Source organism: Dendrobates tinctorius, unplaced genomic scaffold (genome assembly GCF_039654945.1).
Source record: "Dendrobates tinctorius isolate UK_male_01 unplaced genomic scaffold, ASM3965494v1 ptg000206l, whole genome shotgun sequence".
Classification (NCBI taxonomy): Eukaryota; Metazoa; Chordata; class Amphibia; order Anura; family Dendrobatidae; genus Dendrobates; species Dendrobates tinctorius.
Window position 1 is genome coordinate 1,182,610 of NW_027361873.1, and position 18,995 is coordinate 1,201,604.

Genomic DNA, 18,995 nt, shown 5'->3' on the forward strand with positions numbered 1-18,995 from the left:
TTCATGGCATCTAGACAAGATGAAGAAAAACAACGAACAACTCCAGAGACATCTATAAAAAAAAAAAAAAGTAACCAGATGAGAAGGTTTGTGATACTGACCAATTCTGAAAATGTTATTCTTGTTAGGAGCATTTAAAAAGGGGTTGTCCAAGTTTAAGAGTTTGCAGCAACTGACTGCAGACTTCTGAATTCTCATGGTGCACACTGCACGCTGTCAGGATTCTCTCGGGCCGGCGATTTGCATATATACAGTCACTTGACGACTAGACGTGTGGTCTCACTAAATGACAATGAATTGAGTGAGGCAGGACACGTGTAATTGGAATGTGGCCAGAAGTATACAAGTCACATACTTGTGCAAGGTAGAACCCTAGAAGTGTGCAGTGCATGCGCTGTGAGAGTTCAGAATCTGCAGTCACCTATAGTGACTGAAGACTGTCATCCCCAACCTGGACGAGCCCTTCTATTCTAAAATGAAGCCCTGTAGCCAATCCTGACATACATAGTGTCCTCACTGTCAGGATCCATCTCTGCAGGTTCCAACAGTCACATATGAGATTTTCATACTTCCAGTCACGTGACAAGCTTCTCTTCCTGCTTCTGTTTTTCACTGAACACTGAATTAGGAAGAGCAGCTCATCAGCAAGTGACTAAGCATACACACCCCATATGTGCTGGGCAGGGGGGGGGCCCACACTGAGTTCTTACCCCAGGTGCCAGAAAAACCTAGAGAGACCTCTGCGGTCATGTGCCAGCATGCAGATGTCAGCTGCTGGCCTCTGATTGGCTGGCAGCTTGCATTGGGATTGCTGTGGAGAGATGCTCTGTGCAGCATTTCAACTGAATGTTCATCCAAGGGCGCTGCGGTCGGTGTAAAAATGTCACTTTGTCCTGCAAAGAATGCAGCCCCCCCAAATGGAGTGACTTGATCCACATGCAGCTTTTGGCCTCCTTAGCTACTGACCGCTGTAGATCATGCTAGGTATCACATATGTCAGGGCCATAATCAAACTGGCAACTTAAGATGCACGGCATTCAAAGCAAAATTGTACCCTGCTGAACCATAATCAGTTTCCGTGCTACATACATTCATAAATTGAGGCAGAAACTATTAGTTTGTGCTTATTGGAACTTACCACCTCATCTGTAAAGTCCCCATTGAAACGCAAGGAGTCAATATGTAAATGGCTTTCAAGCCGACAACGTAGCTCTTGCACTTGCTTCTTTAAAGTTTCCACCTCCTGCTGGTGACCACTTTCCATCTGCCTCAATCGCTGCTGGATTGCATCTACATATAAAGGCATCCCATCATCATCCAGGTGATTGCGGGCTGGTTGCTCTGGAGTACTCCCAATCCGATGCCTCCCACAACTATGCAAAGGGCACTTGTGTGGGAAGTTTCTGAGGTGGACCTGGGGGTTGTTTGAACTAGAGTTCTGCCTTGAGAGCTTGCCCTGATTATCCATACTAAGACATGGTCCATCAACCGGAGGGGAAGATTGGTCCCTATTACACACATTTTGCAAGTTGCATTCAGTGGGGGGAAAGGCACTATGAATACAGGGATCAGAAGGAGTCCTTTCATCATGGGTTTGTAACCCTTTCAAGCCCATCATAATTATGCCTTCATCAGACACTGGTTCAGCTTTCATTGAAAGTTCATTTGCTGCAGTCACATGGTCTAGCTTGCATGGCCATGATGTTGAAGGATCATCTACCAGAGTTTCTGTAGAGCTTTCAAGGACATGGGGCAATAGCAAATTCTGTGAAAAATCAGAACTTGGACAGCATCGATTTTCTTTTAACAAGTCCGAATCTTGGCTTTCACTTTCCTCTGGATCAGAAGACTGCTCTCTAACAACCTGACTGACTTCTCCCTCACACACCAGAGCAACAGTCCCAGTTTCAGATTGGTTACAAATACTAGCTTCACAAGGCAGTTGGTCAAAATCTGTACATTGTCCACCAGTAAGGTTTGCGGTTTCCCCATTGCTCTTTCCTGTGCTGTCCTCAGTCTTTGATGCACTATTTCTAGAAGAGTCCTCATCCTCCTCGGTTATGGTTTCTTCAGGGTCCTGACATTTCTCAGTTTGTTCAACCTTAGCCTCCTCCTCTATATTCACAAGCTTCCCATTTGGTTCCTCGCCTCCCCCCTCCTCAATGCTGGCTTCTTGTAGTATATTTTCCATTTGTCCTTCCCCAACACCAGCAGCCATGGAGAGCTGTGCCCCCAGCAGTAGTCTCTCTGCCTCTTGGCACTCTTCTGCAGAATTTGCTATTCCATTCAATTCCAGAGAACGCCGATGCTCCTGCCACTTTTCATTTATACTGGGGTCACTGCTGCGCCTGTTTACACAGGGGACACTTAGGTCACAGGTAGTCGGGAGGTCATCGTATGATCGGGTCTTATGTAACCTAGGAGAACCACAAAAAAGTTAAAGCTTGTAATTGATTCCTATATGCATGCAACATACTTGTAATTGTAAGACGTTTTCATTAAAGTTGGGTTTCACAATATGGCAGGGTACTTAATTTTTGGTTTACACAGGCAGACCAAAGTAGATTGTGCACTGAGCACTGCATAGATGCCATGGTTCTCAGCTGTGCAAGTTTCATTTACACAGGATGATGTACTGCCCGAGAACGATGATCTTTGCCATTGTGCAAAATATGGTTCATTAGGCGATTGGCAGCCATTTTACACTGCAAGATAACTGTAGAAAGTGTGGCTTTAAAGATGTAAACTTAGCTTTGGTCCCTGTTTGAAGAGATTAAAGAGGGTTTAATCAAATTCACATACATTTCAGTTTCTCACCTGCATAGAGGTGGCTCCTCTGCAGCAGGCCCAGGCGTTGGGTATGGGGTACAGGATTCTTCACTAGGTGTGGCTGGGGACGAGCCAGGGAGGTAGACGGCACTCCACAACATTAGATTGCGAACGTGGCACACGGGATACAGCACCTTTAACATATGCAAGAACATAGAAGCTGTACATCAGATACACTTCACATTAAATACGTAAAGTGTCCACAGGATTATTTATAGGGATTTGGATTTATAATATAAGGCTACTTACAGTTTCTGATTGAGAGGAATACAGCAAGTTCTTAAAGGAACGGTTTCCAGCCCTTAAGAGTGACCAAACTGAGCAAGTCCGCTCTTGGATATGCTTTTCGCTTCTTTCCTTGGCATTATTACAAAGAAAGGTACCAAACAGACATGAGTAAGTGTGCTGCACCAATTTCACCTATAAAAAAACAAACAAACACGTTTTGGAAGCTAAGTGACAGAGCCAAATTCGATACCATTACTGATAATTAAGTGTACACGTTCCAAATAGTCACTTTTCAAATAGACTTCCTGCTTAAGGACAGGTTATTCTTCCATGTGCAAGATGCCTCTTCAGAGAGAAAAAAAAACAAAAAAAAAAAACTTGAACTCTATAGCGCCAGGTGTTGGAAGTAGTGACTTTACAAGTCATAATCAACCCTTAAACTAAACCTTTTAATTAAATTTCCTAGAGGAGCACTGCATGGCAAATAAGCCAGAGCTGGCATGTCCCTCCACAAGGAGAAAGCTTACCCCTTAGGACCCCAGTCCAGAACCTCTCACCTAGCCAAATCAGTTCATACTTTGCACTGACGAGGAGCAATAGCCCAAAACAGTGTTTGCAAATTGAGAATCTGATTTTGGCTTTTATCCCCAGACATATTGCAAGACTCGTTAAAGGGTTGATTATGAACTGGATCGCCAAGTCAAACAGGTGGCGCTGCAGAGTTAGAGTCCTCTCTCGCTGATGAGGCAATTTGCATATTAAAATTCCCAGGGGAGCATTGACATCCTAGCCCTGGCTTTTTTGCCATGCACTCTCCAGAAGGAGAAACCTTACCCCTTAGATCCCAGGTTATTCTTCAGACATATATAAATTGAGTGGTCAGCCCGATTAGCTGAGACACAGTAAGCCAGAGTACAGAAGACTCGGAACACATTTATAAAAAGAAAGTGTTCAACCCCTTCCTTACCGACAAAGTAATAGTAAGTCATCAGTAAGGTCCCCCACTTTGAGGTGGACTCCGGCGGTGAGCCCACCTCAAAGCCGCAACATGTCACCTGTTATGAACAGCTGACATGCGCCTGCAATAGGCGCGAGCGGAATCGCTGTCTGCCCGCGCCCAATAACTAGTTAAATCCCACTGTCAAAGCTGACAGTGGACTTTTAAATAGCATTTCCGGCCGCCGGAATTGACCTCATCGCCGACCCCCATCATGTGATCAGGGGTCGGCGTCATATTGCCTGGACAACCAGAGGTCTCTACGAGACCTCTATGGTTGTTACAGGCATGGCTTTCAGCGCCACCCGGTGGATGGTGCTGAGAGCACAGGAGTACATTTGCTACATATGGGCGATCTGCTCATCGCCCACATGTAGCAGAGCTGATCGAGTTGCGCATGCTTCTAGCCTCCTATGGAGGCTATTGAAGGGAAAAAAAAAAAAAAAAAAAAGTTTAAAAATAAAAAAGTTCAAATCACCCCCCTTTCACCCCAATCAAAATAAAACAGTTAAAAGAAAATCCCACATACATATTAGGTATCGCCGCGTTCAGAATCGCCCGATCAATAAAAAATAAAGCATTAACCCGATCGCTAAACGGCGTAGCGAGAAGAAAGTTCAAAACGCCAGAATTACTTTTGTCGCCAAGACATTGCATTAAAATGCAACAGGCGATCAAAAGAAAGTATCTGCACAAAAGTGGTATTAAAAAAAAGTCAGCCCGGCATGGAAAAAATAAGCCGTCACCTGACTGCAGATCACAAAAAATAGTGATGCTACAGGTCTCAGAAAATTGTGCAATTTTTTTTTTTTTTTTTTTAAAACAAACTTTGGAATTTTTTTTCACCACTTAGATAAAAGAGGACATAGACATGTTTGGTGTCTATGAACTTGTAATGACCTGGAGAGTCATAATGGCAGGTAAGATTCAGAATTTAGTGAACCTAGCAAAAAAGCCAAGCAAAAAACAAGTGTGGGATTGCACTTTTTTTGCAATTTCACCACACGACATCGTAAAACCAATGGTGTCATTTAAAAGTACAACTCATCCCGCAAATAAGCACTCATATGGCCATATAGACAGAAGAAAAAAAAAAAAAAGTTACGGCTCTGGAAAGAGCAAAAAACGAAAATGAAAAATGCTCCGGTAGTGAAGGGGTTAAAATGAGCCTTTAACCAATAAGTAGCAGATTGCTTATAGGAATTTTACTACATCATGTAAGACAGAACAGACTAGATACAACATGTCAAAGGAGGCCATTACAGTCGCCTAACCACCACTTGCACAACATACTTACCAGAAAAGCTTCATTGAACTCAAACGAACAAGGGAACTGTCTCTGTAACTGATGAACGCAGTCTAGCCACTGCAAGAAGACTGGGCAGCGCTCATTCAGATCTTCAGAATTTTCTCCATGGCCACAGCGATCAGCAAACTTGTGCCCAAAGTCCAACCACTCAGTCTCCACCAACACTTGGAAACCCTAAAGATTGTAGCAAGGGTAAAAATAAATACTCTCATGATGTGTTGTACACTAGTCTTATGCATTATAGATAACACCAAAAATAAACAGCAGTACACATTAAGGTCAATGACCATGCATACCTCAATGCTCCTGTAATAAGGGTCCAAAAGGAGTTTGGATAGAGCAACAATCTGTGGAGTGCGGTCCCATCCATCCGAGCAGTGCACAAGAACCGGTCGCTGATCACCATCCAAAGCGTGCACCACCAGAGAAGAGGACTTTAGCAGCATAGAGAGGTGCTGCAGCCACTTTGTTCCCTCCAGGGCAGACAGCCAACTGAGGAAGAAGTAAAAGCGGGTCTGTTTCTCAACACTTGCTTTCTTCATGCAGGAGACCTGACTACTAGTTAACAGCCAGAGAAGCATAGCCAAATCTCAAGATTAGCAAAAATCACTTACTTGGCCGGGTCTGGCATCTGAGTGCATAGCAGTCGTAGAGACTGGAAACTCTTGCGAATGGAGTGTATATTAGCCATTCCCATAAACACCACTTCACAGTTGGGGTAATACTCTAAAGAAAATAGTGCACAAATATCCTTGAAATTAAAACTTGTGAGAAGTCCTAAAGTAAAGGTTGAGTGAGATCTCAAGCTTTTGAGGATTTGGCATTTCAGCTCCAAAAAACCTTCACAGCTTTAAATGGTTAAACCTTTATCTGCTAAATCTTTTTTTTCAACTGCGGAAGCCATGTCCAACCAATGCAATACTGCGACACTTCACTTGCAGCTGACGTTGGCCGACATCTACAGGAAGCATCTAGTACTACAAACTTCAGGCTGCAACAAGCCATAGATATTGCCAGATGTCTGGCAGGGATACAACGTACGTTCACAGTCTGGAAAGAAAAAGTCTGTCAGACCACTGGTGGAGCCAGCAAACATTCCCAGGTGCATGGTCATGGAGGCTGCGTCACTAGATGTCTCCACCTGAAGGGTCCCAGGCCCTCTGCCCTAAACATGTCCCAACCCCTCACTTCTGCCAGTACATGGTTGCACAACTTCTCATTTAATGCTACACCGGTCGTGCAGAAGGATGTTCTGCGCAGAGCCCAGGACAATGCCGATGACGGGACCTACAGCCATGAAGGTTTCAGCTGCTCTCCCTATTATCTATTAAGCACAGTCAGTTTTAAGGGTTCAAAACTAAGGCCAGAGTCCATTTTAAAAAAAAAAAAAAAAAAAAAAAAAAAAAAAAAAAAAATTGATGGTTGTATCTACCCCAGCCTCACTATACCAGTTTTAAAAAGCACTGGAGAACACGAAAAAAAAAAAAAAAAAAACCACGCTAATTCTAGAAAAATTGGGTGACCCTCAATAAATCATAGTCAACATGTTTTGTGATGTGTACTCTGATAGTATTACCTAAGCATCTTGGGTGCGCTCAAGTAATATCTTAGTCTTGTGTTGTGGCTGTGTACAGCCATGAAACATGCCGCAGCGGGGACTCTATTACTCAAGGACACCAAAGATACTCTGATAACATCGGAGCATGCTTACACATCACCATTTATACGCAGAAAGTTTTAAGCAAAGCCTACCACCCCTCCCCGTTAGAGGAAACTTGTCAACAGAAAAACAACTAAAATGCCATTAACCAGCATATACAGCGTTAATCTGAAGGTTAATGGCATTCTCAGACTGCTTGGCACCTTCATTTTAGCCAAACACTGGGGTGAAAGTAAACTTTATCCCTACTCCCTGCAGGGTTTCAGGTCTGCATGCTGTCATTGATACAATCAGTTCTCTGTTGCAGATCTAGCAGTGCTCAGAATGCTGAGCCCTATATAACCTCACCCACACCACTGAATGGCAGCTTTATGTCAATATACAGTATGCAGAAAGCTGAGATTCAGTGGTGGAGGCAGGGTTACATAGCAGGAGGACTACTTGAATTGTGATGCCTAGTTCTGTATTGATCTGATTTTATTGAAACAGCAATATTACTGGAATCAGGTTCTCAGCCCCTACAACACATCGCTCCCAAGTTACACAGTAAGACCTGCCGACTGATTCCCTTTAAGAAGATGGGCACCTATACATTTGTAGGTCATCTACACCCTCCCACTCCTGTAGGAATATACAGTTAAAGTTTAGAACCGGTAAATAGGAAACAAAAGAAGCAACTTACATAAAAATCTATTACAAAACTCACCAGGACATTCACAGCCTCCACCTTTGGCGCGGTTAGCAACTGCTGCAGTATAGGAGCGGGCATCAAGAATCAACAGCTTTTGTGGTTGGTTCTCAGGAAATGGGGGTGCGTTAGACAAAGAAGAATCTGAGGGTAAATGAAGACATCACTAATCTAGCTGTTAGAAGGGAAGTTTGCGTTAGCAATTCTATTACTACTTACCAAAATCAATATCTGTAAGCACTCCATTAATATGGTTACGGGAACACGAGCCGTTGGCCACCTTGCCTGAACTGCTTCTACTGCTGTCAATAGCACAAGCCTTGGCTATGGATTGTACAAGGTTCTCATCGTCCGCATTCCTCCAGCCCCACCAGCTAACCTCAGGCTGCCCACAGCGTGCAACAACAGCTCCATTACTCTGGTGCCTGTATGAGAAGACAGAAAGCAATAGAACACCAGCCATGTAACAATCTACTGCAGTTTGAGGGCAAATATAAACACCAAGGACCAAATACATAGTTTCATTTCCACCAGTGCATTGATGAGACTACTTCTCAATCACTGACTCTTGATTTGCACCTTGTTGCATGGTTTGATGTAACAGGAACCAGGAGAAAAAAAAAAAAAAAAAAAAAACCCACAGTCTAGAACACTGGTGTCCACAGGAGGATCGTGATGACAGGCATGGGGGTTTTCTGCAGGCCACCAACTGTCATGACAACCCATAGGTGCCCCATGAATACTGTGACTGGTGCATGAATCAATGAAGAGCTTCCTGTCAGCACGTGCTAAATGCCACTGTCCATGATTGCCTCTGTCAGTCATCTGCTGAGAAAGGCACTGTGCAAGCCTGCAGGAGCCAACCTGTGACATACCATCCGAGATCCACACGTAGATGTTAGAGGCACTTAATGGCTGATTACATCAGCGATGAAGCGCAGGCTCAGCGTCTGAGCCCAAATCAAATGCAGGGACACAGCCATGTACATGAAAATTGTCAGTCATAAAGGGGTCAAACTGAAACTTGACAAAATATTATTGTCAATTGTTCATTAAGAAAGTTCAAAAGGTTTTCATAAATCAGCATAAAACTTCAGCTTTACTAGAGTTGCATCCCTAGTGTTGGAGTGTTTTAAGAAGTTCCAGGCTACACTGTAGAAAACAAATATTTGAAAGGCGTCTCACCACAGACAAGCCCTAAAATATAAAAGATAAATAAAACACGTATTTGAGTTTCATGCTCAATGTGATATGTGGGGCAGTATTTTTGCTACTTTATCAGGGAGCAGCATGAATATGGAGTACAGGCTTAATAGTCCTCTAGTGATTTATCTCCTGCCGATAAAACAGTGCTTTTAGCAAAGTACAGCAAGTAGCCCTTTAATTGACAGTGCTGGAGTCAGGGACTGTACATTCTGCTGCTCCAAGACTGCCACGTTTTGTTTTTTCCTTAAACATTAGAAGGCCACAGAACCGAGAGCATTACTCGAAGAACTAGGATTACCTGTACACTACAGCAGGGATACGCTTCCATGATCGAAAACTGGCAACACTCTCCAATTCAGGGTCCGTTATCCATGCTGGGACAATCAGTTCCTGGGCATAGCTAGAACAGAGCCTTAGAGGGTAGAGACATTTGTTTAGAGAACTTTTCACCATTGGATTATACACTGAAAGCCGACCACTGTGCGACCATTTATATACCGAGAAATGCTAGCAATGCCCACGATGAGCCCCTGACTGGAGATAATTGTTAGCCAAAGAACAATGGATTGCTTGTATATAGTCACCATCTCTCATCTTACCTTAAGTTACACAAAGACTAGTTATTACAGTGGCAAATATATTCTGAGCCTACTGAAACAGGGGCCTGCTGTACTTCAGTATATTAGACCTGCAAATGTATGAAGGTGCCACTAGCGACACTATAGGCACAGAGTCGCATCCACACAGTGTGACTTTCTCAAGGGTCGGGACTATCTAGTAATGCTATTAATATAGAGCCACGCTTTAGTCAAGTCTGAACCACCAAATTCATGGTTAAAGTATATTAAAGGGCTATTTCAGAAGTAAATAACTGACTAATCCTATTTACAAGGCCGTAAGTGGCGAAACCAATGCAGTGAATGAACAGCGTCAGGGAAACCTGTTATGTGAATTCTTTTATCTACAGTAATCGTGGATTCTGACAATGCCGTTAATCCTTTAAGTATTAGCTGCAATAAAAATGAAACATGGCAACACAGATTTTAAATCCCATCAGTCTGTAGCATGACTAATAAAAGTACACAAATGACACAATGTTTACTACGGGGAGCTAAATTAACAGTTTGTGTCCCTATAAATCTTCTGTACCTGAATTTCTCATTAATGTTAGAAATTCTCCATGCATTATCCATATCAAACCCCATCCGTTCCACTTCATTCTTAAAGCGCGAGATGACATGATCACCTAAAGGAAAAAAAAAAAAAAAAAAAAAATATTTAATTGAGAGAGGAGACAGACATGCTGTGTGTAGCACTATAGCACACTGCAGATGAAATAGGTAAGCTACTCACAGGCATAAATTAGGTAGTTTCCCGACATCTCATTAACCCCTTACAGACAACATACTGGTACATCATATGCCAGTTCCCCCACTCATGTGGCCTCAGTAACAGCCTGCAACTTTGATGGCTGCATTATCCAAGCATCAGCTACTTCTTACAGCAGCTGTTAACCTGTTACACTGTGCTGTCAATTGGTCAGAGCAGGATTTACAATGCGTGGCCAAAGGCATACTGTTCTAACCAATTCCTGCCCCCCCAATAATGCAGTGCTAATGGGTTGACATGATGGCCAGCGGTCTGTTGCCTGTCATGACAGTACTCCTACAATAGCTAATCTGTTTCTGGGGTTCATAGGAAATAATTGTTTTCCACAGCAGTAACAGTTTGTACTATATACAGCAATACAAAGATAATGCATCTACACAGCTGCTTAATATAAAATTAAAGGGAATCTGTCAGCAAAAACATGCCAAGTAATCTGAAGACTAAAATTTCAGATTTCAGTGATGCTCCTCAAGCCCCTTGGTTTTTGCAATGCCTGAGCAATGAGGAGCTACTGGTGCTAAAACACAGCAGCACATTTCTCCTGGTCCAGCAACGCCCCCTCCTGTGATGAGCACCTCACTCTATAGGTTCTGTCTATAGAGCCTGGAGAAGGTGGAATTAGCCTTCTCATTTCTTCATTGCCAAGTCTAAAAAGGATTATTGGGTACTCACCATAAAGATTCTTGGAGCAGTCGTTGGGGGCGGACACAAGTGTCCATAAGACATCCTAAAAGTCCCAAGGGAGGGAACAGAATATCTTGCTCAAATTAGGTGGGGCGACTGCCGCTTGTAGCACCTTTCTACCCAGGCTGGCATCAGCCAGAGCATAGGTATGTACTCTATATAACCTTGTGAAAATGTTAAGGGATGACCAGTAGCTTTGCAAATCTGTGTTGCAGAGGCCTGGTGGCAAACAGTCCAGGAAGGCCCAACTGCCCAGGTTGAGTGAGCCCTCATTCCTGGAGGGGGTGGTCTGTCCTCAACACAATAAACCTCCAGTATCACTGAACTAATCCAGTGGGTGATTGTAAACTTGGAAGGGAGTCCCCTGCAGTGACTCAAGAATGACAGACAGGGCCATCCGATCTTAGAGGAGCAGTCCTTGAAATGTAACAGCTCAATTCAGATCCAGCTTGTGAAGAGACCTTTCAGTGGATGAAATGGAGATGGGCAGAAAAAAAAAAAAAAAGGCATGACAAGGTCTTGATTGATGTGGAAAGGAGACCACCTTTGGTCACAGTGATCCTCCGACCAGTTCCTTCCTGATGGAAGACAAGAGCGATAGGTGAAATCTGCCAGCTTGGAGACTCTTAAGATGTCTGCGATTGTTACCAAAAAGCAACCGTTCAGGAAAGCGGTGATGTCTTGAATGGGTTTAAAGGGGAATTGCTGAAGAACGCTTAAAACTAGGTTAAGGTCTCATGGTTCTACAGGAGGGCGATACAGGTGGTGCCAGGCTAGCCACTCCCTGGAGTAAAGTCTTGACCTGGGGACAGGATGCCAAATCCATTAAAAACAATAGAGAGTGCAGAGATATGACATCTGAGTGTACCAAGAGACAAACCAAAGTCAAGACCTGACTGAGAAAAGCCAGGATGGACAAAAGGGGAAGACATGGAAGCTGAGTGGTTGTTAAAAAAAAAAAAAAAAAAAAAAAAAAAAAACCACACCACACAAAACAAAAACCTTGCTTCCCTCAGAACTGCAGCCTCAGCCATGCCATTAAATTCAGAGACTGAGAATTCAGATGTAGAGGGTGACTGACTGTAAATCTGGACAGTGTGGAAGCCTCCAGGTTAAGTCTGTGAGAGGATTGCTTAACTCTGTACCAGGCTCTTCGGTGCTAGTGTGGTGCCACTAGGGTTACTGAGACTTCCTCCACCTTGATCTTCGTAAGGGAATTGGAAAATGAGGCCATAGCACGACAAGGGCGCTATAACAAACTGTGGATTGGGGAGGGTCTAGAGACCTGGCTATGCAGCGTGGCACCTTTGATTTACTAATATCAGGAGTACTCAACCCATGGCAAATCTTGTCGAACACGGTGGGGGTTGAGGGATCACTTGCCCATGGAGAGGCCCTGAAAAAAAAAAAAAAAAAAAAAAAAAAAAAAAAAAGCAAATTGAATTGAACTGTCAGACTGAATGCGAACTGGACGGGACGGCCTACTAGAAGGTCCTGCCAGTGGAGGAGGGAGAAGTAGATTTCTCTGATTTACAGTAAATTGATGGGAAAGGAGGCTACTTGAGTCCCAGCAACCATGGACTGATGAAGAGCACGCCCCATCTGAGGAGACTGGCAGTCTTGACAGTGGAGAGTAATGAATTCTCTCCCACCATTCTTCTCAGAACAATACAAAGGACTGAATCACTAGGGTGATTGTAGAATGGGACATTCCAGGGAAAAGATCCTCTTGTTCCCTCCTGTCAGCTCGGGACAGGTATGGAACTGTGCAAGGGGCACAGCTTCCATGGTGGCAATCATCTTCCCCAGTATTCATGCAGAGCCAGAGAGCATGTGGAGAAGGGGAATGTTAGAGATTGAAATCCCAGATAGAGTTTTCCTTCCAGAGAAGAAAATCTCAGTTCTGACACGAGTGGTATCCAACAGCATGCCTAAAAATAGTAGGTGTTGGACTGGAAGGACTGATTGGCAGTGTTGACTAACCAGCAGAGACGGGCAAGTGAGTACAGTGATTTGAAGGCTCTGGCAACAGTGAAGAACAGGCCCTTGATCAGAAGCTCACCCATATAGGGGATTACTATCTTTCTGGACCAAAGAACGGCCATGACTGTTGCAGTCACCTTCATAAAACACCCTGGGAGTAGAGGTTAGGCCAAAGGGGAGAACTGTGAACTGAGTGTTCCTCCAGAATTGCAAAACAAGTCTGATTTGGGACATATCAGAACGTGAAAGTAGGCATCCTGAATGTTCACCGAGCAGTGGAACTCCTTGGGTTCCACAGAGATGATTACGAAACGAAGGGATACCATCTTTGGTGCGACTCTGGAATTTCATCAGCGAGATCCAGAATTGGGCAGAGGGAATAGTCTTTTGGAATAAAAAGGATGTAATAAAAGCCTCTAAAGCACCTGAGGGTGGGAACCACCACTTCTGCCTGGCAAGGGGTGGGGAGAAGGAGAAAGATAGAAAGCCATCTTGTAGCAGCAATTTCTCTGAACCAGGAGTCAACTACAGATATTCACATGTCCCAGAAGGGAAGAATGCCAGCCCCCCCCCCCCCCCCCCCAAAGAGTCCCAGGTGGGGGAGGTGACCCATCATGTAGAAGAGTGTTAGAACAGGACCTTGAGGATTTGGAAGAGCAACACCTTGCAGGCCAGTTAGGGGCAGGCTTGAACGATTGCTTCCTTCTCTCCTGCAGGGTGGGAGAGCATCCATGAATGGAGTTTTGCCTTTTTGAAATAGACAATAGTTCTGGGAGGTGAAGTGGGAGAATATAATCCTCCTTAGTATTACAGTCTGGTTAATGGCCGATATGAGGCAGTCGACCATATTCTGAAGCTAGGAAGTCTGGTCTATATTGGTTTCAGAGTATGACTGATCCTAGGACCAACTCTGGGAGGAGGTGTGGGATGGCAAGGGCATCCACGAGGATGTTGGACAGGGAGCTGGACAAGCAGCTAAAAGTGAACCCGCCTATTAGATCTTACCCTTGATCTGAGTGGCGGTAGGGTGCCTGCGAATAGTCTTGAATGTTCGGAGTACTGGTGGCGGTAGACAGGTTATGTTCTAGTACCTGCGCCAGGGACTGATACCTTGGTTGGGTCAGATACTGATTGTGGCAGTCGGTGGGTGTATACTGTGGAGGAGCATACACCCATGGTTGTGTGTCTCCCAAATGAAGCAATAAAGAAATGCAGATTACTTTGTGCAGCCATCTGCAAACAGCGATAAGTTGCTGGATTTAGCTTCAACTGCATAAATCTGCTCTGATGAGGTAGTAATAACCTGCTGACAGATTCCATTTAACTCAATGGTTTTATATAAAAAAAAAAAAAAAAATATATAATCATAAGATTGAAGGTTTTCCCCAGCCACCCCAACACTACAAAAAAAAAAAAAAAAAAAAAAAAATTTGCAGTAAATGGTGATTAAGATACAAAGGGGGGGGGGGGGGGGGGGAATACATCTTCACACAGCTGTTTCACCTGAAGAATGTTACAAGTCTCAGAAAAAGGAGATAATTAATATTGCATTGAAAAACAAGCCTTTACACGTTGACTGAAATATAACATTATGGCTTTTTAAACGAGAAAAAAAAAAAAAAAAAAAAAAAAAAATCGGAATAGAAAATTGCTTGGTTGGGAAGGTGTTAATGTGTCCCTATTAGAAAGGAGTTGGCCATGCTAAGCAGAAAAGGGCAAGTCAGGCTAGCAATCAGTGAAAACTTATGACCAAGACTAAAATTTATGCCCACCTGGTCGGCATAGGTCTCCATGTTGTTCTTTTTCACTGGCATAAACCTCCATGCACCAAGCATGGTAAGCGAAGGAGAACAGATCTTCTATACGACTAGGTGGACGCAAGGCAGCGTTGAGACGTTTCTGCCATTCCTGAACCTGTTCAGAGTTGAAAAACTGGCACCTGGGATTAGAGAAAGCCCTTGTTAGACATCCACATGCATTACAAAAACCTGATGAAGCTTTTTTTGCTGCAGTCTTACCTAATTACTTTGCAGTCCTTGCAGGTCAAATGGAGCTGGAAGGGATCACGGCATTCTACAGATTCTATCAGCTGCAGCGGAACCTACAATAAGTAAGGCCTCACTTACCACATGTACGGCACAAGACCAGCACACCAACAAGACATTTACAAAGATCTGAACTGATCATTGTATAGCCTTAGACTGAGCACCACTCCATTAGGACCATTACACATGCCACCATATATAAAGCTCTTAGAATCTGAGAGTTAGAATTCCTGAAATTACAGTTCACGGATCTTGAGTTAATACATCCTGTGCACATTAAGTGGTTTATTAGGATGCTTGGAGATCAGATCTCTAGAGGAAGATGGACTGATTTATTTATGTGTATACTCCCTGCTATGGTTTACATACTGCATGCATAATTCCTGTGATAAACTAGCATTTTGAATGCGTAATTAGCTTAGGAAAACTGTTTTATGAGCGTGACCACCTTTTCACCATTGAGGCTGCCTATGTGGCATCAATAGAAAAAAAAAAAAAAAATTCTCACCTTCTGACATCCCATGCAGCGTTCCCGATCCTCACGGCAAGTCCCGTTCCCAGCGATGCCTTACGATAATGACCTTTGATGTAGCCGTTTCGCGAGACAGCTACGGTGTCACGAGACTGACTTCAAAAGTCATTGTCGCAAGGCACCGATGAGGCCTAGGGACGCTGCCGGAGACAATCACTATTTTTTTTATTTTGATTCTAATTTTTACAGGGATATGGTACCCAGAGCCTGGAGGAGAATCTCCTCCAGACCCTGGGTACCATCTGCACATTTTCCGCTTACTTTGCGCATAGCCACATGTGGAAAGCAAGTGGAACAATGCATTCCTATGTGTGCGGAATTCCCGTGATTCTGCACAAAGAATGAGCATGCTGCGTATTTTTCCGTGGGAAAAACCACAGCATTAGCACAGCATGTGCGGAATGCCATTGAATACAATGGGGTGCTTATTTTGTGCGTTTTTGCGGCAAAAAAGCAGCAAAATCCGCAGGAATTCCAGAAGTGTTCACATAGCCTTATACATACACTGCATTACTAATTTTGTACTAATGTGGATTTTGGAGCATTTGTTACCCTCCATGGGAAAATTCAGTTAGGCCAATATCTTCTGGAATAAGCTTACTGACCAAAACCCCCCATAGCAATGTAACACCTAGCTCCAACACATGCAGTGACAGGTAGTCCTCACTGCACGACATTACCTTGTAATGCAAGACAGCGCACCATCAGCAAGGCTAAAGGAGAGGTGTTAGGACTTTAACGCTGCCGTCCACACTGCTGTGAGAGCAGCACTTATTAAAAAGGGCAACTCATACTTCAGACAAGTTAAGTGATGTGTTTACAAGGGTGCTCAGCTTTTATGCAGATAATTCACATAATGCAACTAACCTAAGCCCTAGCTTTTTGCTTTTATTTTGTTGCCAAGGGAATGAGGAACCATTTGTTATTTTGTCTTAAAACCCTTCAGTATGATCATCCTAACGCATGTACAGGGAAATACTTACATTGATCGAGGACTCCTTAAATTTGATGTTCAGACGATAATTTGAAAGAGAAATGATGGCATCTTCTGCACGACCCACAAATTCTGTGCTCTCTCCATGCAACTCCTGGAAAGGAACCTGAGCAGAGACATTACAGACATGAGTCCCAGGAGTCTGTATACAACAGAGCAACACAAGAGGGAATCTGTCACCAGGTTTTTGCTACTTAGGCCAATTTCACATTTATGTTATTTTGTGCAGCGCATCGTGCGCAATAGAAACAAGTCATGCGTTTTTGCGCATTCATTCTTTAGGGGGTTAAAACAAGTGTCAACGCATGTCCATGCGCACGCCTGTGTTCCCATAGACTAATGCGTTTTGTCGCCTTTCAGCGGACCCAAAAATGCAACATGTCGCACACCTTAAAAAAATGCATGCGAGTGCAAGACCATGTGGATGCCATGTTAACCCCTTAATGACAGCCAATACGTCTTTTTACTGACCTGAGATCTAAGAAAACATCCCCATACAGGTGACAATCCAGCAGCTGTCGGCTGTACACTATAGCTGACAATTTGCTGCATCACAAACGATCAGTGTTGGCACCGTCCATATCTGTTTAACCCCTTAGTTGCTGCTGTAAACTGACTACATTAAATAAATTAATAGATTGTCGTGGCATCTGCTTTAATCTAATTGACACACCGAGATCATGATTATGTGGTCCTGATGTTTGCCATAGCAGTATATAGCCAAATAGCGGCCTCAGTCTCCCAGCTCTAGTGGTTAGTTCCGAAGTTAGTGACATTTAGATGGTAAACAAACTCTCATTCCTGCTATAACACTTTGCATTAATTCCTGAAAATCACCTGAAGGGTTAATAAACTGACAGAAGTTTGATATGTCAGGGGGGGGGCAGTTTTTAAAAATGGTACCAAATTTGGTGTTTTCCAGTATACAGCACCCCCAAAGTCACTTCAAACCTCGATAGGTTCGGCAAAAAAAAAAAAAAAAAAAAAAATATAATTGTAAATTTCCTTGAAAACATGAATTCCTGCTAAATTTTTAAACCTCCTAAAAAGCTAACAAAATAGTGTTTTATAAAAGGTGCTGATGTAAAGTAGGCATGAGGGAAATATTTATTAATGTTTGTGTGGTATGACTATCTGGATTAAAGGGATAATCATTCAAAGTTTGAAAATTGCACTTTTTTTACATTTGTCAAGTTTGATATTTTTCATAAACACAAAACATATCAACCTAAATTTACCATTATCATAAACTATAATGTGCCACGAAAAAAACTCAAAATCAATGGGATATGCTGAAGTGTTCCAGTTATCACGACAAAGTGACATTCAGATTTTAAAAAATTGGCACCATCACCAAGGTACGCATGGACGCGCTTTACAAAAAATGCTAATGTGAAACCAGCCTTAGTCTGAGCAGCATGATATAGGGGCAGACACTCCAATTCTAGTGATGCATCACTTACTGGACTGCATGCTTTAGGCAGGATACCAGTAGAGAATTAGTAAGCCTGCTACCATGTAGTCCTCCATATCAAAGAGCTCTGTACATCCCTACCCCAACCACTATTGGCAGCTTTCTGCCTCTGTACACTGAGATAGCTCATCGAATCCCATGGTTTGCAGTATCACCTCTATGCCAATGACACGCAGCTCTACCTATCTGGACCCAGCCTCGTCTTCTTACTGACTGAAATCCCACAATGTCTGTCTGCTATCTCAGCCTTCTTTGCTGGCTTTCTTAAACTGAACATTGACAAAACAGAAAATCCCTCCCCCCCCCCCGCCCCCCCAATCTCACTACCCCTCCACCAGACATATCCATCAATGTCAATGGCTGCTCTTTACCCAGTCCCGCACGCCCGGTGCCTTGGGGGTGATCCTCGACTCTGTGCTCTTTCAAGCCACATATACAAGCCCTTGCCTCCAACTCAAGAATATTTCCCGGATCTGCTCATTCCTCAACAACGAAACCACAAAAACACTAGTGCATGCTCTTATCTCCCGCCTCGACTACTGCAGCCTCCTACTCTGGCACCGCTCCAGTCCATCCAACACTCTGCTGCCTGACTAATCCACCTGTCTCCCCACTATTCCCCAGCCTCCCCCCTATGCCAGGCCCTTCAATGGCTTCCTGTTGCCCAGAGGCTCCAATTCAAAACCCTAACCATGACATACAAAGCCATCCACAACCTGTCTCCTCCATACATCTGCGACATGGTACCTACCTGCACGCAGCCTTCGATCATCTCCAGATCTCCTTCTCCCCCCTTATTTCTTCTTCCCACAACCACATACAAGACTTTTCCTGTGCTTCCTCCATACTCTGGAACTCTGCTGCAACAGACTCTCACCAACAGAAACCTTCAAGAAGAACCAACTGTTCCGACAAGCCTGCAGTGATCCCCAGTCTACTGAACCACCGCACGACCTGCTCTAACCTCTACTACTGTA

At 43.7% G+C, this 18,995-nt stretch overlaps 1 protein-coding gene across 4 annotated transcripts in view; it reads right to left on the reverse strand.

Moving 5' to 3' along the window:
- Positions 1–18,995, reverse strand: part of MTMR3 (myotubularin related protein 3) — a 70,053-nt gene that overhangs the window by 12,472 nt on the left and 38,586 nt on the right. For all 4 annotated transcript variants that reach the window (XR_012222053.1, XM_073554064.1, XM_073554065.1 and 1 more), the window contains exons 5-17: positions 16,534–16,650; positions 14,992–15,074; positions 14,746–14,912; positions 10,067–10,163; positions 9,216–9,329; positions 7,931–8,136; positions 7,730–7,855; positions 5,978–6,089; positions 5,660–5,855; positions 5,352–5,537; positions 3,079–3,249; positions 2,818–2,963; positions 1,139–2,417 (exon numbers count right to left, since the gene is read on the reverse strand). Coding sequence is in view for 3 of the 4 variants with exons in the window: in XM_073554064.1 (XP_073410165.1) it covers positions 1,139–2,417; positions 2,818–2,963; positions 3,079–3,249; positions 5,352–5,537; positions 5,660–5,855; positions 5,978–6,089; positions 7,730–7,855; positions 7,931–8,136; positions 9,216–9,329; positions 10,067–10,163; positions 14,746–14,912; positions 14,992–15,074; positions 16,534–16,650 (3,000 nt within the window). In the remaining variant the exon portion in view is untranslated. The remainder of the gene's footprint in view (positions 1–1,138; positions 2,418–2,817; positions 2,964–3,078; positions 3,250–5,351; positions 5,538–5,659; positions 5,856–5,977; positions 6,090–7,729; positions 7,856–7,930; positions 8,137–9,215; positions 9,330–10,066; positions 10,164–14,745; positions 14,913–14,991; positions 15,075–16,533; positions 16,651–18,995) is intronic.